Genomic DNA, 24,445 nt, shown 5'->3' with positions numbered 1-24,445 from the left:
GGAACAAGCCTCCCACCGCGGAGACGCTGCTTCTTTCATAAACCTTACGGGTCTATTCAGGGGTGACACGACGGTGTCTTCGGAGGGAGCAACGCGGGGCGGCTTCCCTCCCACTCGGCCGGCCGCGCGCCTCGGCTGCCGGCTCCCGGCGCGTGCATTCTGGAGCGGGGACCCCCGAGGCTCCAGCGGGGCCGGGGGCGCGCGAGCCCGGGCGCGCTCCTCGGCTGCCGGCTCCCGGCGCGTGCACTCTGGAGCTGGGACCCCCGACGCTCCAGCGGAGCCGGGGGCGCGCGAGCCCGGGCGCGCGAGCCGGGGCGGAGCGCGGCGAGGGCGGGGCGGCTCGTCCCGGGTCCCCGCTCGGCCGCTCGCGCCTCTGGGTCCCCAGGCTGGGATCCCGCCCGCCGCCTGGCAGGGGCCGTGCTGCCGACCCGCGCCTGCGACCGGGAGGACGCGCAGCCATGGGCCGCCCGGCCTGGAGAGCGGCGGCCCTGCTGCTCGGGCTGCTGGTGGAGGTAGGGCCGGGCCTGGTGGGGTCCGCGGGAGCAGCGCCGAGGGCCGGAGCCCCGGGCTCAGCGACCCGCCGGCGCCCCGGCGCGGGAGGCTGTGGGCCCCGGCGGCAGGGTCGCCCGAGCCGTCCCCGCGCTTCTAATGCCGGCGGCCCCCGCGCCCCGCACCGACCGCTGCTCGCGCGCAGAGCGGACTCGGGAGCGCCCTGGGCTCTGGGCTGGGCGAGGGTCTCGGGGCGGCGCAGGCGGGGATTCCCGGCGCCCGGGGGCGTGAGGCCGGGGCGCCGCCGGTCGGGTGCGACCGCGCGGACGCGTGCTTGCGGGAAACGTCACGGGAGCACGAGCGAAATGGCGGGACCGCAGAAGTCTTCGCTTGTGAAGATGGAGCTCCGAGTCTTCAGTGCGAGAGAAAACCTCCAAGAGATGGGGTGGTGGGTGCGGCCTTTGGGCGCCGACCCCCGGGACTTGAAGCGACCGCGGGGGAAGCGCCGGGAACCGCGACCTCGTGGACACCTCGACTGCCCACGGCTGGAAAGGGGCGCCCTCGGACGGGGTCCCCCCTTCTTGATAAAACGGATTCTTTAAAATGTGAGCTGGGGGTAGCGGCTGCGGCGCAGTGTGGACTAGGGCTTGTTCATTCCTTGCTCCGCTTCATTATTTTAAAGGAAATTTTATTAATGAAGTCTAAGTAAATGGGTGATGAGTAGCTTACGCTTTCTGTTTTAGGTAGTAAATCTCTGGAAATGGCTCCTTGGTTTTCTCATTTGTAAAGAAATACAAGTTACAAAATGCTGGGAGGGAGAGCCTGAGCTCTCCCAAAAGAAAGGTTGATGAAAAGTTTCTTGGGCCAGGCTCCACCGTAGCAAGACTTCTTGGTTTTGTTCCTGTGTCCCCCTGGCGAAGTGGTGAACATTCTCGTTGGGTGCCCTCCACTCCCTGCACTTGTCTTTGGTTATTCGGAATTTTATGACCTCAGGAATCACATCCTTTCCGTGACCACCAGACAGATAATGGAGAAGTGACTCTGACACCACTGTTCACAGAAAAAGGCGTGCATCTGTACTTACACGTGCAATCCCGCCCCCCACCCCCCACTTAAAAATCAGCACTTGGTGAAATTGTTTACACTGAGATTTAAATAACTGAATTGATGCTTTCACAAAGTCGAATATCTAGATGGTTGGTAATTTTTCTTTTCATGAGATGATGCAGTGTAGCCCATTTTTACATGATTGTCCCAAGCATCTATTTTGTTTTCGGTAGAGAGGTGTCTCTCTGAGGCATTCAGATTTCTTTCTAATTTATCACATGGAATCTTAACGCATGAGTTATGTATCTGAGATGTTTTCATCTTTAGTGTATTGCTCTCAATTTCATTTAATATTGATTATCAGTACATTTTTGATGCTTTTAAAGGCCTGAATCACATACTTACATGTGCAATTTCTGTTGCTGAGTATGTGGAAGGAAAGAGCTGTTTTCTGTCTGAGGGTGTAAGACAATTAAGGGAGATGCTGGGAAGACTGACAGCCAGCTGCAACCTGGGATTCTCCTCTGTTCCTTTGTTCTGCTTGCGCTGGTTTCATGGTGGTTGTAGTGTAGTTGACCATAAACCACCTGGCAGCCTTTTTGCCCTCCGGGGTCCTCTTCCAACTCTGGGTTGCTCTGGGCGAGGGTGGGGGAAGTGTGCTTGGGAGAAGTCCTTGAGCAGGGAGAGTATCTAAAAGCTGTTTAAGAAGGGCTTTCCTCCAGCTGCTTCACATGCTTATATAGAAATTCACTTACCTGTTAGACGGCTAGACTGCCTATTTGTTTTTTAATTAGCAAACACAGCGAGCCTACCTTGTGTCAGGGATTGTTCTAAGCACTTGACAAATACTAGCTCATTAATCTTCTTAGCAATTACTTTAATTCCCTTTTTTGTTTCAAATGGGAGATGGTAAAGAGCTTGGCCACAGGCTCACTGCTGTGACATGTGAGGGCTTGAGATGCCAGCACCAGCAGTGGCCCGACCACCCGGTGCTGTGTTGCTGCCTCTCCCACTGCTGGACACACGGACCTGGAGAGAATTTGTACAGGTCTGTCCTGAGGCCGACGGTGGACTTGGAGACGTATTGTCTCATGAAATGGGTAAAGCCAACCAAATACCCATTAGGGACTCAGTTACATTTCCTTAGGGGGCCATGTAGTTTAGCATCCGATCTGTGACACTGGTGAGTGAAGCTGGGGACTGTTAGCAGTCTGCACAGTTAGGCAGCAGGACTGTCCTGGAAGCCCGAGTATGTGCTCACCTGAAAGCCTGTGAGTAGAAAACAGGCTGTGGGTGGCATTATCCCTTCCCCGGGGAGGCTTCTGGGGAGCTCATTACTGAAGGGACCTTTTCTTTCCGTCAACTTGGACTTGCTTGTGAACTGCATGGGAAGCCAGTGAAGACCCTAGTTACCTCTTTTCTCCTCCCAGTCACTCCATGCCACCCTGGTAGATCCCAGGCACATGGGCCATGGGGGAGGCCACAGAAGAGGGGAATCCCAAAGCTCTTTGAAGGTCATGAAATTCTAAAGTTCTGTGTTTTTCTTCTGTTCTCTGGGAGGCCCTGCTAACAGTGCCGGCAGGAGGAGTGATGCTGTGAGCTGTCTCCTAGTAACTCTAGTGAACTAATTCCCGGTGGCCTGCGCTGGGCTGCAGCAGCACCTTAGAAACAATAAGAAAAGCAGTTTCACAGCTAATTATGCCTTAGTAGAACCTGGGGAGTCATTAGGTGCTGAGCATATGTGCGAACGTGCTTTTGTCAGAATGTGTGGTTTTTCTGGATGTCCTCACTGCAATCTCTTTCTAGAGGTCAGGTTGTCGACACTTTGTTATATACTGAGTAGTATTTGTTCTGGGTTCTGTCCTTGCTGAAATGAGCCCAGAAATGTGTAGCATATTATTTAGTATAAAATTACCCCCGTGCCAGGGCTGGGGGCTCTGTAAGCATCCATTCGCAAGGGAAAAAACTCTGCACTACGTTATTTTATTCAAGAGACTGGCATCAGTATCTTTCTGATCCTCCCCTGGACCAAAAACTGAAAACCTTTAAGTGAGGCCACCATGTGTTTCAAAGTTATTCTGGCCAAAGAACATCCCTTCTTGGGCTAGAAAAAGGAGTGGTCTTCTCTTAGAGACAGTTGGAAAGGGAACATTGTCTCCTGAAACTAGGGAAGTTACAGGATTACTGAATATTTTTCCGAGCCCATTGTATTTTGACACCCAGGAGTCTTGAAATTAGAACCAACTCATGTTTAAGAGTGTTTTTTGTCTCATGCCATCTGTTTTTTGTACCCTGGAATTGCAATGAATGTGGCAGCCCCTGGATGCCAATTTTCTGAAATAAACCACTGCAGCTCTCCCTGAGCAACATGCAGTTGGAATGAAAGAGAAGACTGTAGGGAGTTTGTTATCTCTGGAAGCTCCCTGGAAGCTGGGCGATGAGGGTGAGAGGTGACAGTGGTTAATGAACCTGGTGGGAAGGACTCTACTCGGAACTGTGGGAACTGGTCCTGTATGAAGAGGACCTGGGGCTCTGGGCCCAGACTCTGGGGCCCTAATTAACCTTGCATGCTTTGACTTGTGCAAACCTATGAAGACCAGCTGGACAGCAGTGACTCTAGAAGTACACAGATTAGGCTAGTGGCCACTGGATTATTTAGCCATGGGCTGGCAAGTCATTCTCTTAGAACCTACATTTATCCTCTCAATGAGGCCTCTCAGATGTCACCCTCTTGATAAGGCCTACCTTGACCACTCTATATAAAATTCAAACCTAAATCTCTTCCTAGCACACTGGCTCTAACCTAACCAATTCCCTCTGTTCTCTGTATTTATTCACTTCAAAATATGATGGAATTTACCTCCTACAGTCGATACATTATAAAGGCAAAGGTTTTGATCCACTGTGTTAACTGAAATATCTCCAACTCCTGAAATAGTGCCTGGCATAGAGTAGGGATTCCATAAATATTTGAGCAAGTGAAAAGAACCAGGGGTAATCACCATGGAGGAGGGAGCTGAATACGTCTTCAGTAGGAGAGGGGAAGTAGCTATGACTCTGAAGGGTCTTTGTGCGCTAATCACACAAAGAGCTAATCATTATGTGAACACCTGTAGAGATGGACACTCATTATCTCTAAAGCAAGGTATCAACATTTTGGATAATTTTAGTTGTTCAAGTTTTCTGTTATAGTCAGTAGCGATGTCTGCATTGTTTCTGCCTGGTCCTAGCTCTGTATCCTTGTGCTTTTCAGAAGAATTATAATCGCAGCGACAGCCCGTCAGTTGCACTAATCGCAGCGACGGCCCTTCAGTTGCACTAATCGCGGTGACGGCCCGTCGGCTGCACTAATCGCGGAGACGGCCCGTCGGCTGCCGTAATCGCGGTGACGGCCCTTCGGCTGCCCTAATCGCGGTGACGGCCCTTCGGCTGCCTTAATCGCGGTGACGGCCCTTCGGCTGCACTAATCGCGGTGACGGCCCGTCGGCCGCGCGCCGCTGTGCTGGTCTCCATGTGCTCTTCTCTAGGTTTCGTTTCCTTCCATCATTTCTCACAAGACGTGGTTTCGAATCATCTCACCATCCTCACAGCTACCCTTTGAAAACTGCCAAACTGGACGGACAGTGGTTAGGAAATTATCACTGAAAAAACTGATCCTAGAAAAAGGCCTTGGAGTACATAGTGAAGTTTGGCCTTGGGGTACAGAATGAAAAAGGGCAAAGGCTAACAGTTTTGCCAAGAGAACGCACTGGTCACAGCAAACACCCTCTTCCGACAACACAAGAGACGACTCTACACGTGGACATCACCAGGTGGTCAATACCGAAATCAGATTGATTATATTCTTTGTAGCCAAAGATGGAGAAGCTCTATACAGTCAGCAAAGACAAGACCAGGAGCAGCCTGTGGCTCAGATCATCAACTCCTTATTGCAAAATTCAGACTTAAATTGAAGAAAGTAGGGAAAACCAGTAGACCATTCAAGTATGACCTAAATCAAATCCCTTATGATTCTACAGTGGAAGTGACAAATAGATTCAAGGGACTAGATCTGATAGACAGAGTGCCTGAAGAACTATGGACAGAGGTTCGTAACGTTGTACGGGAGGTGGTGATCAAAACCATCCCCAAGAAGAAGAAACATGAAAAGGCAAAATGGTTGTCTGAGGAGGCCTTATAAATAGCTGAGAAAAGAAGAGAAGCGAAAGGCAAAGGAGAAAAGAAAAGATATATCCATCTGAATGCAAAGTTCCAAAGAATAACAAGAGAAATAAGAAAGCCTTCCTCAGTGATCACTGCAAAGAAATAGAGGAAAAAATAGAATGGGAAAGACTAGAGATCTCTTCAAGAAAATTAGAGATACCAAGGAAACATTTAATGAAAAAATGGGCACAATAAAGGACAGGAACAGTATGGACCCAACAGACGCAGGAAATATTAAGAAGAGGTGGCAAGAATACACAGAAGAACTATACAAAAAAGATCTTCATGACCCAGATAATCATGATGGTGTGATCACTCACCTAGAGCCAGACATCCTGGAATGTGAAGTCAAGTGGGTCTTAGGAAACATCACTATGAACAAAGCTAGTGGAGGTGATGGAATTCTAGCTGAGCTATTTCAGATCCTAAAAGATGATGCTGTGAAAATGCTGCATTCAATATGCCGGCAAATTTGGAAAACAGTAGTGATCACACTACTGTGGCCACACTAATGGAAAGGTCAGTTTTCATTCCAATCCCAAAGAAAGGCAATGCTAAAGAATATTCAAACTACTGCACAATTGCGTCGGAGAAGGCAGTGGCACCCCACTCCAGTACTCTTGCCTGGACAGTCCCATGGACGGAGGAGTCTGGTAGGCTGTAGCCCATGGGGTCGCTAGGAGTCGGACACAACTGAGCAACTTCACTTTCACTTTTCACTTTCATGCATTGGAGAAGGAGATGGCAACCCACTCTAGTGTTCTTGCCTGGAGAATCCCAGGGACAGGGGAGCCTGGTGGGCTGCCATCTATGGGGTCGCACAGAGTCGGACACGACTGAAGCGACTTAGCAGCAGCAGCAGCACAGTTGCATTCATCTCACACGCTAGCAAAGTAATGCTGAAAATTCTCCAAGCTAGCCTTCAACAGTATGTGAACCAAGAACTTCCAAAAGTTCAAGCTGGATTTAGAAAAGGCGGAGGAACCAGAGTTCAAATTGCCAACATCCGTTGGATCATAAAAAAAGCAAGAGAGTTCCAGAAAAATGTCTACTTCTTCTTTATTGACTATGCTGAAGACTTTGACTGTGTGGATCACAACAAACTGTGGAAAATTCTTCAAGAGATTGGAATACCAGACTACCTAATGTGCCTCCTGAAAAATCTGTATGCAGATCAAGAAGCAGCTTTTAGAACCAGACATGGAACAATGGAATGGTTCCAAATTGGGAAAGGAGTACGTCAAGACTGTGTACTGTCACCTCGCTTATTTAACGTCTGTGCAGAGTACATCATGTCCAATGCTGGGCTGGATGTGCAAGATTGCCGTGAGAAATATCAATAACCTCAGATATGCAGATGACACTACCGTTAAGGCAGAAAGTGAAGAAGAACTAAAGAGCCTCTTGATGAAAGTGAAAGAGGAGAGTGAAAAAGCTGTATTAAAGCTCAACATTCAAAAAACGAAGATCACTGCATTCAGTCCCATCACTTTGTGGCAAATAGATGGGGAAACAATGCAAACAGTGAGAGACTATTTTCTTGGGCTCCAAAATCACTGCAGATGGTGACTGCAGCCCTGAAATTAAAAGGTGCTTGCTCCTTGGAAGAAAAGCTGTGACCAACCTAGACAGCATATTAAAAAGCAGAGACATTACTTTGCCGAGAAAAGTCCATCTAGTCAAAGCTGTGGTTTTTCCAGTAGTCATGTATGGATGCGAGAGTTGGACCATAAAGAAAATGGAGCGCCGAAGAATTGATGCTTTTGAACTGTGGTGTTGGAGAAGACTCTTGAGAATCCCTTGGACTGCAAGGAGATACAACCAGTCAATCCTAAAGGATATCAGACATGAATATTCATTAGAATATTCATTGGAAGGACCGATGCTGAAGCTGAAGCTCCAATACTTTGGCCACCTGCTGCGAAGAACTGACTCATTGGAAAAGACCCTGATGCTGGGAAAGATTGAAGGCAGGAGGAAAACAGGACGACAGAGGATGAGATGGTTGGGTGGCATCACCAACTCAATGGATGTGAGTTTGAGCAAGCTCTGGGACTTGGTGCTGGAAGTTGTTGATGCACAGGAAAGCTGCAGCTCCATGGGGTCTCAAAGAGGCAGACACGAGTGAGTAACTGAACTGAACTGAGAAAAAGACCACTGAAAAGTGAATAAAACAGGGTTCAAAGTTTCATAGTGGGAAAAAAGTTTGATTTAGCTTTATTTTGAAAAAGCAAAGCCTGGATTATAAAATAAGTTAATTTTATTCCAAGTACTCAGTTTTAGAATTGAATCAATGGGTGAGGGGAGGGATTATTTTTCTGGTGAAAGTCTGTGATGCATAATAGCATAGTCCTCACTTGACTTTGGAAGTTAGTGGCATGATCATATTAAGAATTTTTTTCTGTTTTTCCAGAGTTACTTGCTTGAGTCATCAATGCCACCAGCTCCAGGTGGGGGCGGGAGGGCCGTCTCCAGCTTCTCTTGGTCTTTTTTTTTTTATTCATATCCTTCTGTTTGGAGCATCTGTAGGGTCATTATTAACAGGTACCTGCCAGACTTTTTTGTCTCCTCCATAGGCTTGGTGTAGCTTTGTAAGATCTGCGTCAAGATCTGCAAGGTCGCTTTGCCGCCCATCTGTGTGTTGCTGGTGCTGTGTTTCCTTGCCTGTGGCCCTGGCATGGGAGCTTGCGGAGCTGCTCTTGTTGAGTGGCCTTGGGTGTTGGTGCACCTTTTAGGAAGAATGAGCTCAGTGTTGTGTGCATTTTGTCAACATTGGCTTGACTTTGGCTTGACTCCCATCTCTTCCCCATTGGGACTTGTTTGAACAGTAAGGACACCCTCTTCTCTACGTGTGCTTTCACTGGCACTGTCACAGCCCTTGTTCAGACCTTTTCGTTACGCAGATGAAATAATCCAAGAGATTGACCTTGACTTTGCAGTGACACTTAAATCTTTTTAACATCAGCTGCTGGTAACCCACAAATCCTCATAACAGTTGTAGAGTGTTTAGTATAATATTTAAAACCTGAATTGAGGACTATATATTCATTCTAATTATATTTTATGTTACTTCCTTCATTTCATCTTCTTAAGCCTGTTTGAATACTGTTTTTTAAAATCAGATGTCCTTTATGGTTTTGTGCCGTATCCAGATTTCATTATCATACCATTGTCAGCTTTTCCAATGGAGTAATAAAAATGTTGAACTGATGGAGACTCTTATTAAGTGATTGAGATTTTGACTTGGAGAATAGATGTCCTTAATTTTAAAAAGTCAGAATTTAGCTGTAAATATGCAGTGCTTTGAAGTGTTTCCTTGGTGAGGAAAGATCTAACAAATGAAAGTCTAGAACTCCAGCAAGATATCTAAATTTGGGAGTTATTTTGTGCTCATGCTGCAGAGCAGTTGAGAGCTTTATGCAAAGCCGTTGTGCTTGGTGAGTTGGACACGGTGACCTTTGCTGGTTGGGGTTAGTGAGTCAAGTGGTCAGCGAATGCAGAGAGGCAACGAATATGAATATACATATTTTTTTCAAGAAGTGCATCTGCATACTTCAAAGTTCTTAAGAGCACGGTATCCTCAGACCAGAACAAAGAAGTAGTATCTTATAAATCAGGTTTGAAATTGATCTGTTGTGTGCTTGAAGCACAGAAGACATGATAGTAGTTAGTTTCTCATTTAGATGTTGTCTTAGTCCATTTGAGCTGCTATAACAAAGTACAGAATACTACCTACTGGGTGGTTTATAAACAACAAAAGTTCTGGAGGTTGGCAAGTCAGTCAGGGCACCCACCAGGTCCATTTCTGGTGAGGACTCTCTTCCTGGTTCACAGCTGGCACCTCTGCCTGTGTCTTCACATGGTAGAGGGGTAAGCAGTCTCTGTGGCGTCTCTTTTATAAGAGCATCTATCCCATTCATGAGGGCTCTGCACTGTGATCTAATCACATTCTAAGTGTTTCCACCTCCTAATGCCGCTACCCTGGCTTTGAGATTTTTAGGGGACACAAACATTCAGACCACAGCAGATGGCAACATGGTGATGTGTTGTGGAATCTCAGCTCTTTGTCTATTGGCTGGCAGGCTTTTGAGTGAATTACTTAGGCTCCCATCAACTCAGCTGAGTCACCTGTAAGAAAAGAAGTGCCCCAGCTTTCCCAGAGGGAAGCTCTGGGAAAATTCACCACTTGAAATTTAGCTTTCAGCACAGGATGGACCAGCAGATTGTGAATATCGTCAGTTGTTTCTAAGCAAGGTTCCTTGTCCAGGTTCCCTGCCAAAATGGAGAGAGGGTTCCCCAAAATACCTTTTCTGAAAAAAATGTGTACTTTTATTTATTTATTTTTGGATGTGCTGGGTCTTCCTCTCTGCATGCGCTTTTCTTTAATTTTGGTCAGTGGGGACTACTCCCCAGCTGCGGTGTGTGGATTTCTCACGGAGGGGGCTTCTCTGGTTGCAGAGCACAGGCTCTTGGGCACATGGGCTTCGTAGTTGTGGCTCCCAGGCTTTAGCGCACACGCTCAGTGGTTGTGGAGCACCGGCTTAGTTGCTCTGAGACGTGGAATCTTCCCAGATCAGGGATCAGACCCACATCTCCTGCATTGGCGGGCAGAGTCTTTACCACTGAGCCTCCAAGGAAGACCCCAAAATACCTTTTTGTTTCAAAATTCTGCTTTCTTGCCTTTTGTTGTTGTTGTTCAATCTGTCAGCCGTGTCTGACTCTTTGCGGCCCCATGGACTGCAGCATGCTGGCCTGTCGTTCCCCATCGCCTGGAGTTTGCTCAAACTCATGTCCTTTGAATCGGTGATGCCATCCAACAATGTCACCCTCTGTTGTCCCAGCTGTTCAAAAAAAATGAAAGGAAGAGTGTGATGATTGTCATCTTTGGCTCTTCATTGTTGCCCTCGGTAAAGCAATGAAAGAGTGCAGATAAATGTTCTCTTCCCCTTGTATGCTATTTGGATGGTGAAGCAGAAGGCAGCATCCACACAGGTCACACCTGGACTTTAACTGGGAAGTAAAGATGAGTGAAACCCTTTGACTCTTTAGCTGGTCTTGGTCTCTTGGTGTTTTGTAATTTGTGACAGTTTTTTCGAAAGAACCAAACTAGCGCTTCTTGGAGAGAGTGTGGGCGGGAAGTGTGGGAGTGTGTTTGTGAGGGTTTCAGAAAGTTCCTACTGGTAGTTCCTCGTTTCCGGGTGTGTGTGTGTGCACGCGCGTGTGTGTGCGTGTGTCTCTGTGTGTATGTGCGCACGTGTATGTGCGTGTGTGCACGTGTGTGTGCATGTGCGCGCACGCGTGTGCGCGTGTTTGTGTGTCTGTGTGTGCGTGCATGCGCGTGCGTCTCTGTGTGTGTGCGCATGTGCGCGCATGCGTGTGTGTGCGTGCGCGTGTGCACACATCTGTGTGCGCGTGTGTGTGCGTGCGCACGCGTGTGTGTGTGTGTGTGTGCGCGCTCAGTCGCTCAGTCGTGTCCGACTCTGCAGCCCCATGGACTGTAGCCTGCCAGGCTCCTCTGTCCATGGAATTTTCCAGGCAACAAGACTGAAGTAGGTTGCCATTTCATACTCCAAGGGATCTTCCTGAAACTCCAAGGACTCTTCCTGGGATCCAGCCCATGACTCTTGCATCTCCTGCACTGGCAGGCAGACTCTTCACCACTGCACCAGCTGGGAAGCCCACCTTGTTTCCTTAGTTAGCAAAGAAGCCGGGATGAGAAGGGGGGATGGGAAGGGTGTGGGGTGTCTGAAGCAAGGCCCGTAGCCCCATCGTTCTTGCACTGCTGCAGGGTCTCTGCGACCTCAGCTGCTCTGTACTGACATTAAGATATATTTCAAGCAATTCAGGACTCTTTTCAGGAACCCTGGCTTCCCTCTGTTGTTCTTTTTTACTGATTTCTTGTCACTTTCCACCTGGCCATTTTTCTCTAGCTCAGAGAGTGTCAGAGTTTTTGTTTGTATACTCTCTTAGGGAACTTTCAGAAACTACATACACCTGCACATGTTTTTTAACTTGACGTACAGTCTTTTATTAAAGATTTTAAATGACTAATAAGCTGGATTCAATGAGATGAATGGATTTGCTCTCTTCTATATTATGAAAGTTAGCTATTTAAAATTAAACTAGAATAGCACTCATTGTATACAGTGAAATTTAAATACCAGGAGCCAGGACTTCCCTGGTGATTCAGTGGTTAAGAACCTGCCTGCCAGTGCAGGGACACTGGTTTGATACCTGGTCCGGGAAGATCCCACATGCTGCAGAGCAACGCATCCCATGTGCCACAGCTACTGAGCCCTGTGTGCCTACAAAGAGGAAAAATTAAAATGTTACAGAACCTCCTGCTCCTTCTGCCTCTGTAACTCAGCTTGCTCCTCCCAAAGTCTGGATCACGTAGTAGGTCACGTAGGCTCAGGAAGTGGGGACTTAACAATACTAGGAATTGGAGCTTATCTCACTCGCCCTTGTCCTGCTCTTTGCAATTGCCCGGCCCTGCAAACCTGCTTAATCATGCCTGTCCGTGTAAAGGTCAGGCATCCCCCTCTCCATCCTGACTGCTGTTCCAGCACACGCAAAACACTTTAGTTTAAACCAGCCTATTAACAGCCAGTGTTGCCCACTATCATCTGTCTATAAAAACTCTGACCCCTTTGTTCGAGGCTCTGAGCTTGGAGTGTTAGCTCCTCTGGGCCCGCCGGCCTAGTAAACCCGAGCTCTCCAGCTCTCCGAGCGTGGTGCTTGGTTTCTTGCGTAGTGGTTTCTGCAACACCTAGAGCCCATGCCCTGCAACGGGAGAGGCTCCCACAGAGGGAAATCGCCACACCACAACTAGAGAAAGCCTGTGCACAGCCGTGAAGCCCTAGCGCAACCAAAAAAAAAAAATACCAGTAGCAATTTGATACTGATTATTGTGAAGGAAGAATGTCACCTGCGGTATCAGTAAACAAAGGATACTGTGGCCTCTGAGCCAGCAGTGACTGCTGCCTCCCAGACTGTGCACCCTGAGGGGATTCAGGATACAGAAAAACAAGATACTGTCCCTAAATAGTTAAAATGCATAGCAAAGGAAGGATTTCAAAGAACCTAGACTCTTGCATCTTACCATACTAAGAAAAGTAGTAAATTCGTTAACTTGAGATGCCAGGTTTTCTTTTTTTCTTAAAGTATTCATTTATTTATTTTGGTTATGCAGTGCCTTCCTTGCGGTCTGCGAGATCTTTAGTAGTGACAGGTGGGATCCACTTCTCTGATCAGAGATTGAACTCAGGACCCCTGCATTGGGAACACAGTCTTAACGACTGGGCCACCAGGGAAGTCCAAAGATGCCTGGTTTTCTTTAACAGTAATCTTTTAATACTCTTAACTAGCTGTTTTGTTTTGTTTATATATATATATATCTCCTGGCTCCTCCCTTACCTCTTTGGAGCAGTCTTTTAGCCACCTAAGAACCTGTCTCCAGGGCTTATATCCTCAGTATATCTGCTGAATAAAATGTAATTCTCAACTTCTAGGTTATGTCTTATAATTCCTTTAAAAATAAACAAACAAGTTCATCTTATAACATTTGGGAATTTTATATCATATGCTTTTCTCTTTAATCTTCTGTCTCCATTCTACTTCCCCACAGAACTTTAGTCTAGTGAAATCTATGCTTAATAGTCTGTTTTTGATATCCGTTTTAATAACAAAAATATATATCTCCAGTTAATTTTTGAAACATTTCCTCAGATAAATCATTAAAAGATTAAAGAGTTATTACAGCTATTACTATACATTTGATTGAAACAATATAAATATATTACAAACTGAGTATTATTAAACATTATTAAAAACATTATTAAACAGTAAACATTTACTGGCAATACATTTCTGAGTGAGGTGGATGAGGTTTTTTTTTTTTTTTTTTTCCTTTAGATCATGTATCACTGGTAGAAATGGAAGGAGTTTCATGTTGAACTTCTTCTGAGTAATATGCCCAAACCTCATAGTAAACTATGATCAGGCTGTTTTTCAATTTAATTAAAAGGTAAATATTTGGGAACGCCTGAGATGTAAAGTATGTGTTGACAAGGGTGGGCTCCTTGGTGGGGCTTCAGCGAGGTTCTTTTGAGCTGTCTTCTTGACTAGCTTCTGCTTGGCCTTGCACATCTGTCTTTACTGACCCACATTTAGCAAGACTCTTGCTAAGTTATCCCCCTACCCTTGATATCCACTGACTTTGCCCTGCCTTCAGCAAGAATTCTCTTAAGTCAGCTTAGCAAGAACGCCCCTCCCCTGGCTGTGTCCTGCTCATGATTTTCCATCCCGACTCCCTCACTCTGCTCCTTGGCTGTAACCCCCCACTTGTCCTTGTTCATTTGGGGATTGAGCTCCAGCACACTCTCCCCTGGGCCCATAGTCTTGAATAAAGTCTTTCTTAGCATGTTAACATGTCAGAGTAATTTCTCTCTAAGAGAGTTGCTACCAGTGTGTGCAGTGGCCTTAGCCAGAGACCTGGACGCTTTTCGGCCCTAGAGCAGTGCAGCCTGCACGAGGAGGGATGAGTGGGAGGCCGCCTTGTTCTGGAGAGGGGAGGAGGCTGGCTGTGAAAGGGGACTAGCACAGCCGCTTGACCGGCATCTTCACCAGCGCGTGTGTTCTTAGGAAGGTCAGTTTCAGGACGGAGGGCCCATAGGAAGGTCTAGAAATTGCCTCTTTAACAGTATGTGGAGTTGAGACCACAGGTTACTTGATGCGCTCGATGCGTTTACCACTTCCTAGCAGGAAAGGAACTGGGACCAGCATCCTGACCTGGGCTTGGGTCAGCTGAGCAGGGTGTGAGGGGCCATCCCTGTGGCGGCTGGTCACGCTGCCGGGCGGCCAGCTCTGGGGGCAGGGGCGGTCCTTCTAGACTTTATCCTGGACAGGAGTCACGCTTCTCTCGGAGGACTCGAGGGGTCAGCCTCTTCATAGGCCTCCGTCTGGCCCCTTTCCAAGCATCACCATGGCCTGGTATTGATGTATTTCATGAAACTTCCAAGAGTAGACATAGGTTTATTTGGTTTATTTTATTTCATTCCCACCCTTTCGATCAGAATTGAGTTGCGTGTTGCCACGTCCAGCACAGCGGGTGAGAAAGACCTGGAATGGGGTGAGCACATAAGAAAAAGACAGACACATATAGTTTGACAAGTGGGAGTCAGGGGGTCCTCCTGCTCTCTGTGGCAGGAAGACAAAATGGGCCTTTCAGCTGCCCTTTTACTGGCAGAAGTCATCTGAGATCATTAGGGAATAGCTCTACTGGGGAGTTTGATTAGCGCACCGTGAAGAGGGAGTCAAGTTAAGGCTCTGCTGTCGATCGGGAATATCTTGTTTTGTTTCCATGGGGGTGGACGCAGGGGTAGGAGTGAAGTGGAGCAGCAAGCGCGTCCGGCCCCAGGAATGTCCCGTTCGGCATGCTTACTAGGACACTCACGAGGGCGCAGTTTGCTGCAGCCTCGAGGCATGGGGCTGGTTTTGGTCTCTGCTCCACCGGGATACAACACTGTGTCTAGTTCTGGTTTTGGTAGCTGGCTCAGGATCTCATTGAAACCACCGTCTCAAAGAGGTGAGGGAACCAGAATAAAGGAAACTTTTACTATCTACCTAACACCTAACATCCACCTGACTTAAGTTGTCTGTGTATTAATACTTTGAGCACAAATGTAATTAATACCATTAAGTCTTCATAAGGACACTTAAAGTGGTGTAAAGCTTTTCAGTGAAGCCAGCTCCTCTCTGAGCTTGAACACTGACCTTCTCTTTGCTTTCTCCTCTGATATTTAGCAGGTTTGCACTATCTTTGCTGAAAAGGTCTTAGGACACTAAAACAGCTCTTTCTTTGATAGTCAGCTTCACCAGGGATGCCAGGGTCTGGTGTTGTCCCTTTAGCCTACTGTGTTTTAGGCCATAGTCTGAAATCCTTAGTCCATGGGGTCATTGGCTACAAGGGGGCTGGAGTGAAAGAATGGGTGACTCTGTGGGTGAAGGTGGGAGGCGGGGAATTGTTCAGTGCAATGCACAGTCACGCTGTCTCTGGACAGGGAAATCGTGGCTCCTGGGAGACTGAGCAGAGATGGTTGGAATTGGCGTTAGCAGAGCATTTACAGGTGGCAGGGCCCATCCGCTGATGAAAGCCGTATCTGTCTTCCATGAGGTTTTGCACAAGGAAACAAGTTAGCAGCTATGAAACACTCACATAATTTGTATGAGTTTCCATTAATTTCTCTGGGGAAAGTTTAAAGTGAACATTTGAAAAAATAACAGGATTCTCTTGTGTGCCTCTAATTACAGAGTCCTTTAATTAGACTGTATGTTGATTAGAATGCCTTCAACCCTAAGTGGTGGTGGTGGTGTTCGATTGCTCAGTCGTGTCCGACTCTTTGTGACCCCAGCACGCCAGGCTTCCCTGTCCTTCACCATCTCCTGGAGCTTGCTCAGACTTACGTCCATCGAGTCGGTGATGCCATCCAACCATCTCATCCTCTGTCGTCCCCTTCTCCTCCTGCCCCCAGTCCTACCCAGCATCATAGGGTCTGAATTTCTCAGACCCAGGGTCTTTTCCAGTGAGTAAGCTCTTCGCATCAGGTGGCCAAAGTATTAGAACTTCAGCTTCAGCATCAGCCCTTCCAATGAATATTCGGGATTGATTTTCTTTAGGACTGACTGGTTGGATCTCCTTGCAGTCCAAGGGACTCTCAAGAGTCTTCTCCAGCACCACAGTATAGAAGCATTAGTTATAAATTTGGTGCACTGGAGAAGGTGATGACAACCCATGTCAGCATTCTCGCCTTGATGAACAGTATGAAAAGGCAGCCCTGAGTAACAGGGTTCTGTCTTTGTGGCTGCATTGTGGTTCGTGTTATGCAAATAAATCAACCTCCACGGCTCTCTGTAAGGACATAGACATATTTTTTCTGTCCTGGCCTAGCAGTATGACTTGTTCCCCCAACCCGCTGCCCAATATTTCTCAATGTGAAACTCAGTTTGGATGAAGATGGTATCTTCAAAAATCAACCCAGTTATTCAGATATAAACACATATAGAAAACTTCTTGATAGCATGTGGCATTAATTACATTTTGAAACATCTTACATTTGAGTATTTTTAAACTGTCCAACATTATTTACTTTCTCTGATTTATGAGATGATGGTGATGATGTGATAACTAGTACTTACTGTGATTTTACTATGTGTCAAAGACTATTTTTTAAAAATTTTTTATACTTTCAAATTTTCTTTTTCTCCTTTTTTCGGCTTTACTGAGGTATACTTGACAAATTAAAATGATATATATTTAAGGAGTATAATATAATGATGTGATATGTGTATATTTGTGAAATGATCACCACAGTCAAGGTCATTGACACTTTATTACCTCATGTCACCTTGTGTGTGTGTGGTAAGAACACTGAAGATCAACTCTCTTAGGAAAATTTCAGGTAAAATTTGATTAGCTTCAGTCACCGTGCTGTGCATTAGATCCCCAGAACTCATGCGTCCTGTTTAAGTGCACTGTTGTGCCCTCACCAGCACCTTTTCATTCCCACCCCTCCACTCGCGCAACCACCACTCTACCCTCTGCTTTTATGAGTTTGACGTTCTTAGATTCCACATATAAGTAAGATTATGTAGTATTTATGTCCGCAGAGAGTCGGACACGACTGAGCGACTTCACTTTCACTTTATGTTTGTGAGTTTTCTTATTGCACTTAGCAGAGTGTCCTCCAGGTTCATGTATGATGTAAAATGACAGAATATCCTTTTTTAAGATTGAATAATCTATTATACATAGATGTTACATATTTTAAATAAAAAAATTTAAAACAGTCAACTTTGTTTAACACATATATTTATTTAAATTTTACTTTATTTAAATAAATATGCATTTATGTAAATACATAGACTGTAAATTACTATATTAAATTTTATTTCACTTAAATATGTATTATATATAAATATGTTATATATACTGTATAATATATTAATATTATATACATATATATTTTTTTCTTTATTCTTCCGTCGATGTACGCTAGGGTTGTTTCCTTATCTTAGCTATTATAGATATTGCTGCAGTGAACGTGAGAGTTCAGATATCCCTTCAAGATAGTGATTTTATTTCCTTTGGATTTGTAGCCAGACATGGGATTGTTGAATCATATGGTAGCTCTATTCTTAATTTGTTGAGAAATCTCCATACTGTTTTCCATAATGACTGTACCAGTTTATTCAGTTCAGTGGCTCAGTCGTGTCCGACTCTCTGTGACCACATGAATTGCAGCACGCCAGGCCTCTCTGTCCATCACCAACTCCCGGAGTCCACCCAAACCCATGTCCATCGAGTCAGTGATGCCATCCAACCATCTCATCCTCTGTCGTCCCCTTCTCCTCCTGCCCCCAATCCTACCAAGCATCAGGGTCTTTTCCAATGAGTCAACTCTTCGAATCAGGTGGCCAAAGTATTGGAGTTTCAGCTTCAACATCAGTCCTTCCAATGAACACCCAGGATTGATCTCTTTTAGGATGGATTGATTGGATCTCCTTGCAGTCCAAGGGACTCTCAAGAGTCTTCTCCAACACCACAGTTCAAAAGCATCAATTCTGCGGTGCTCAGCTTTCTTCACTGTCCAACTCTCACATCCATACATGATCACTGGAAAAACCATAGCCTTGACTAGACGGACTTTTGTTGGCAGAGTAATGTCTCTGCTTTTAAATATGCTATCTAGGTTGGCCATAACCTTCCTTCCAAGGAGTAAGCGTCTTTTAATTTCATGGCTGCAATCACCATCAGCAGTGATTTTGGAGCCCCAAAAAATAAAGTCTGACACTGTTTCCACTGTTTCCCCATCTACTTCCCATGAAGTGATGGGACCAGATGCCATGATCTTTGTTTTCTGAACGTTGAGCTTTAAGCCAACTTTTTCACTCTCCTCTTTCACTTTCATCAAGGGGCTCTTTAGTTCTTCTTTGCTTTATGCCATAAGGGTGGTGTCATCTACATATCTGAGGTTATTGATATTTCTCCCGGCAATCTTGATTCCAGCTTGTGTTTCTTCCAGCCCAGCGTTTCTCATGATGTACTCTGCATATAAGTTAAATAAGCAGGGTGACAATATATAGCCTTGACGTACTCCTTTCCCTATTTGGAACCAGTCTGTTGTTCCATGTCCAGTTCTAACTGTTGCTTCCTGACCTGCATACAGGTTTCTCAAGAGACAGGTCAGATGATCTGGTATTCCCATCTCTTTCAGAATTTTCCACAGTTTATTGTGATCCACACAGTCAAAGGCTTTGGCATAGTCAATAAAGCAGAAATAGATGTTTTTCTGGAACTCTCTTGCTTTTTTGATGATCCAGTGGATGTCAGTACTTTGATCTCTGGTTCCCCTGCCTTTTCTAAAACCAGCTTGAACATCTGGAAGTTCACGGTTCACGTATTGCTGAAGCCTGGCCTGGAGAATTTTGAGCATCACTTTACTAGCGTGTGAGATGAGTGCGATTGTGCAGTAGTTTGAGCATTCTTTGGCATTGCCTTTGTTTGGGATTGGAATGAAAACTGACCTTTTCCAGTACTGTGGCCACTGCTGAGTTTTCCAGATTTGCTGTCATATCGAGTGCAGCACTTTCCCAGCATCACAACACAGTCAAACTGTGGAAAATTCTTAAAGACATGGGAATTACCTGCCTCCTGAGAAATCTGTATGCAGGTCAAGAAGCAACAATTAGAACCAGACATGGGACAACCGACATTCCAAATTGAGAAAGGAGTACATCAAAGGTGTATATTGTCACCCTGCATATTTAACTTATATGCAAAGTACATCATGCGAAATTCCAGGCTGGATGAAGCACAAGCTGGAATCAAGATTGCCGGGAGAAATATCAATAACCTCAGATACACAGATGATACCACCCTTATGGCAGAAAGTGAAGAGGAACTGAAGAACCTCTTGATGAAAGTGAAAAAGGAGAGTGAAAAAATTGGCTTAAAACTCAGTATTCAAAAAACGAAGATCATGACATCCAGTCCCATCACTTCATGGCAGATAGATGGGCAAACAGTGGAAACAGAGAGAGACTTTATTTTCTTGGGCTCCAAAATCATTGCAGATGGTGACTGCAGCCATGAAATTACAAGACGCTTGTTCCTTGGAAGAAAAGCTATGACCAACCTAGACTAAAAAGCAGAGACCTTACTTTGCCAACAAAGGTCCATCTATTCAGAGCTATGGTTTTTGCAGTAGTCATGTATGGATGTGTGAGTTGGGCTGTAAAGAAAGCTGAGCACTGAAGAATTGATGCTTTTGAACTGTGGTGTTGGAGGAGGTTCTTGAGAGTCCCTTGGACTACAAGGAGATTAAAGCAGTCAATCCTAAAAGAAATCAGTCCTGAATATTCATTGGAAGGACTGATGCTGAAGCTGAAACTCCAATACTTTGGCCACCTGATGTGAAGGACTGACTCACTGGAAAAGACCCTGAGGCTGGGAGAGATTGAAGGCGGGAAGAGAAGGGGATGACAGAGGATGAGATAGTTGGATGGCATCACTGACTCGATGGACATGAATTTGGGCAAGCTCCTGAGTTGGTGATGGACAGGAAAGCCTGGCGTGCTGTTGTCCATGGGGTTGCAAAGAGTCAGACACGACTGAGCGACTGAGCTGAACTGATAGTTATGTTGAGCAGCTTTTCATGTGTCTGTTGACCATCTGTATGTCTTCTTTTGCTTAAGTCGCTCAGTCATATCTGACTCTTTGTTATCCCACACTGTAGCCCACCTGGCTCATTATATTCTCCAGGCAAGAATACTGGAATGGAGTATCATTCCCTTCTCCAGAGGATCTTCCTGACCCAGGGATTGAAGCTGAATCTCTTGTGTTGCAGACAGATTCTTTACTATTTGAGCTACAGGGAAGAATATATCTTCTTTGGGGAAATATATTTTCAAGTACTTTGCCTATTTTTTATTGGATTACTTATTGTTTTTTTGTGTTTCATTTTTTGTTAATGAGTTCACTGTATATTTTAGATATTAGTTCCTTATCAGATGTATGGTTTACAAGTATTGTCTACCTCTCTGTAGGTTGCCTTTTCACTTTGTTTCCTTTGCTGTGTGGAAGTTATTTAGTTAGATGTAGTCACACTTGTTTATTTTTTATTTTATTGCCTCTGCTTTTGGTGTCATATTGCAAAGACTCACGTCAAAGAGCTTTTTTCCATATGTTTTCTTCTACGGGTTTTATAGTTTTAGGTCTCACATTTAGGAGTTTCAACTTGTGATACTTTGATTTGTCTGAAATTTTTATGACCTGTTTTGTGAACTAATACAATCTTGCAGAATTTTCAGTGTGTACTTGAGAAGTATGTGTATTCCTCTACTGTTGATGCAAAATTCTGTGTATGTCTGTTAGGTCTGTTTGGTTCTATAGTGTTGTTTCAGCCCTGCTGTCTCCTGATTGGTCTTTTCTGGTGATGTATCCATTCTGAGAGTGGATATTGAACTCTCCTATTTTTATTGTATTGCTGTGTATTTCTCTCTTTAGATCTGACAGTATTTTCTTTATGTATTTAGATGCTTTGATCTTAAGTAAATACATATTTGTAACTATTATAGCTTCATGTTGAACTGGCTTTTATCACTATGTAATGACCTTCTTTGTCTCTTTTGACAATTTTTAACTTAAGGTCAATTTTGTCTAATATAAGAATAGTTCACCCTTGAACAGTGGGAATTAGGGGTGTCAACTGCCCAAGCATTTGAAAATTTGTATGTAACATTACAGTGAGCCCTTTGTATTCAAGATTCTGCATTCACGAGTTCAACCAACTGAATCATGTAATACTGGAGTACATATTTGTCACAAAACATCTGCGTAAAAGTGGACTCTCACTGTTCAACGCTGGTGCAGTGTTGTTAAGAGGGACAGCTATACAGTCTCCCCTGCTCTTTTTTGGTTACCATTTGCATAGATTATCTTTTTCCATCTTTTTGAGCCTATGTGTGCCTTTAAAGCTTGAGTCTCTCACACGAAGTGTATACTTAGATCTTGTTTTCTCATTCATTCAGCCATTGTGCTTTTTTGATTGGGTAGTTTCATCTGTTTATATTTAAAGTGATAATGAACTAAATGGCAAAAAAACTTACTCTTGCCATTTGGTTCATTATTTTGTGACCTTTTTTTTTCACGGTTCTTTGCCCTTTCTTGCTTTCTTCCTTTGGAATTTGTAGTGGTACACTTTGAATTGGGCTTCCCAGGTGGCGCAGTGGTCAAGAATCTGCTTGCCGTTGCAGGAAGTGCAAGGGCTGCAGGTTTGATCCGGGGTTAGGAAGATGCCCTGGAATAGGAAGTGGCAACTTGCCAGTCCAGTGTTCTTGCCCGGAAAACTTCATAGACAGAGGAGCCTGGCAGGCTGCAGTCCATGGGGTTGCAAACAGGCAGACACAACTGAGTAGTTGAGTTCATACACATGCTTTGAATCATTTTAAGCTTTTGTGCATCTGCTGTAAGCTTTTTCTTGGTGATTACCATGAGGTTTACATAAAATGTCTCATAGCAGTCTATTTTGAGCCAGTAACTTACCTTCATTGCATACAAGAACTCTACACTTTTACTACCCACACATTTTATGCTATTGATGTCACACTTCTTTTTATATTGTATATCCACGAACAAATTATTGTAGGTGTAGTTATTTTTAATATTTTTGTGTTTACTTTTTTATACTAGAGGTGAAAATTATTTACCCGTCAGCATTGCATATTATTCTGAATTTCATTATGTGTTTACCTTTACCAATGAGTTTTATACTTTTGTATGTTTTCATGTTACGTATTAGCCTGCTTTCATTTTAACTTGAAAAATTCCCATTAGCTTTTCTTGTAAGATAGGTCTAGTGATGATGATTCCATCAGATTTTGTTTGTCTGAGAAAGTCTTTGTCTTATCTTCATTTCTGAAGGGCAGCTTTGCTGGGTATATATAGTATTCTTCATTGGTCATTTTTTTTTTCTTTGTCACTTTGAATGTATTATCCCACTGTCTTATGGATTGTAAGCTTTTTGCTGAGAAATCCACTTATAGCCTTGTAGGGGTTCCTTGATATATCATCAATCCTGTTTTTCTCTTGCTGCTTTTAAAATTTTCTCTTTGGATGTTGATAATTTAATTATAATATGTTTCTGTGTAACATTCTTTGGGTTGATCCTTTGAGGATTTGGGTTGATATTTTGGGGACCTTTGAGCTTCAGGAACCTGGATGGGCTTATCACTCTCAAGATTTGGAAAAGTTTCAGCCATTATTTCTTTAAAGGAAGTTTCTGCCTCTAATTTTTTCTCCTCTGCAAAGTCCCATAGTGCATCTATTGATCTGCTTAATGGTGTCCCTTAAATCCCATGGGCTTTCTTCACTCAATTTCATCCTCACCCCCCACTGGATAATTTCACAGATTCTTTCTTATGCTTGGTAAAGTAGTGTTGAAGAAATCTATTGGATTTTTCTTTTCACTCATTGTGTTCCTTAGCTCCAGAATGTCTGTTTGGGTCTTTTTAATGATTTCTATCTTTTTGTTGAAGTTCTCTTTTTGTTAATGTATTTTTATCTTGATTTTATTGAGTTGTCTACCTGTGTTCTCTTGTAGCTTGCTGAGCTTCCTTAAGACAATCACTTTGAATTCTTTGTGAAGCAAGTCATAGATTTCCAGTTCTTTGTGTTTAGCTACTGGGGCTTTATTAGTTTCCTGTGGTGGGTCATGTTTGCCTGATTCGTGTAGCCTTGTGTTGATGTCTGTGCATTTGAAGAAGCAAACACCATTTCCTGTCTCCACAGGCTTTCGTAGACTAAGGCCTGCTGCTGCTCTGTCCTCAGGCTGATGGAACTGCCTCACAGGTTGCATTTGAGCAGGGCTAGAGCCTGGTCACTTGGCTGCTGCCAGGTCCTCAGTTGTGTCCACCATTGGCAGGCATGTAATTGGGGATGCAAGTGGTTTGAATCCTGTCTGTTCTCTGGGTGCTGGGACTGCCTGCAGGACTATGGTTGAATAGCCTAGTCATGGTGCCATATCTAGGTCCACAGTTGAAAGGCCTTTTACCAGGGTCATGGATAGTGTGGTATCCGCTGTGTCCCTGAGCATTCTCCCACCAGGTCTCTGGGTAGGCAACACTGCCTCTGGGACCAGGGCAGAGTGGGGTTAGAATGTCACAGGGCTGCTTCAGGATTTACCATCAGAATTGAGGTCAGCAGACCTGCCACTGGGGGTTCAGACCTGCGTGTCTTAACACTGGTGTCCCGAGTGGGCAGTATTGCCTCTGGGTCATGGCAGATTGGGCCTGGAATCAAGTGGTAGGGCCCCTTGAGCATCTACAGCTGGGACTGAAGTCAGCAGACCTGCTATTTTCAACAATGATAGAAATTTATTCTAATATTTAAGTCTATAACTGAAATAGAATGCTTCTCCTAAAGTTTTTGATTGATTTTATTGTTATATATTTATTATTGACTCGTTATTTTGGGAAGTAAGCATCTGGTTTAGCTATACCTTCGTTCACACACATGATGGTGCTGGTGGTGTGTACTCAGTCACGTGCAATTCTCTGTGAGCCCATGGACTCCTAGCCCACCAGGCTCCTCTGTCCTTGGGATTTCCCCGGTGAGAATACTGGAGTGGGTTGCCATTTCCTCCTCAGG

The 24,445-nt window shown here is 44.8% G+C and overlaps 1 protein-coding gene across 6 annotated transcripts in view; it reads left to right on the top strand.

Moving 5' to 3' along the window:
• The first annotated feature begins 306 nt into the window (after positions 1-306).
• VOPP1 (VOPP1 WW domain binding protein) overlaps positions 307-24,445 on the top strand; it is a 152,539-nt gene continuing 128,400 nt past the window's right edge. For all 6 annotated transcript variants that reach the window (XR_014065222.1, XR_014065223.1, XR_014065221.1 and 3 more), the window contains exon 1: positions 307-512. Coding sequence is in view for 1 of the 6 variants with exons in the window: in XM_081529441.1 (XP_081385567.1) it covers positions 459-512 (54 nt within the window). In the remaining 5 variants the exon portion in view is untranslated. The remainder of the gene's footprint in view (positions 513-24,445) is intronic.

This window comes from Giraffa tippelskirchi, chromosome 9 (assembly GCF_054371585.1).
Source record: "Giraffa tippelskirchi isolate mGirTip1 chromosome 9, T2T-mGirTip1v1.2.pri, whole genome shotgun sequence".
Lineage (NCBI taxonomy): Eukaryota > Metazoa > Chordata > Mammalia > Artiodactyla > Giraffidae > Giraffa > Giraffa tippelskirchi.
Note: the sequence above shows the minus strand (reverse complement) of the source record. Positions and strands in the feature narration are given on the sequence as shown.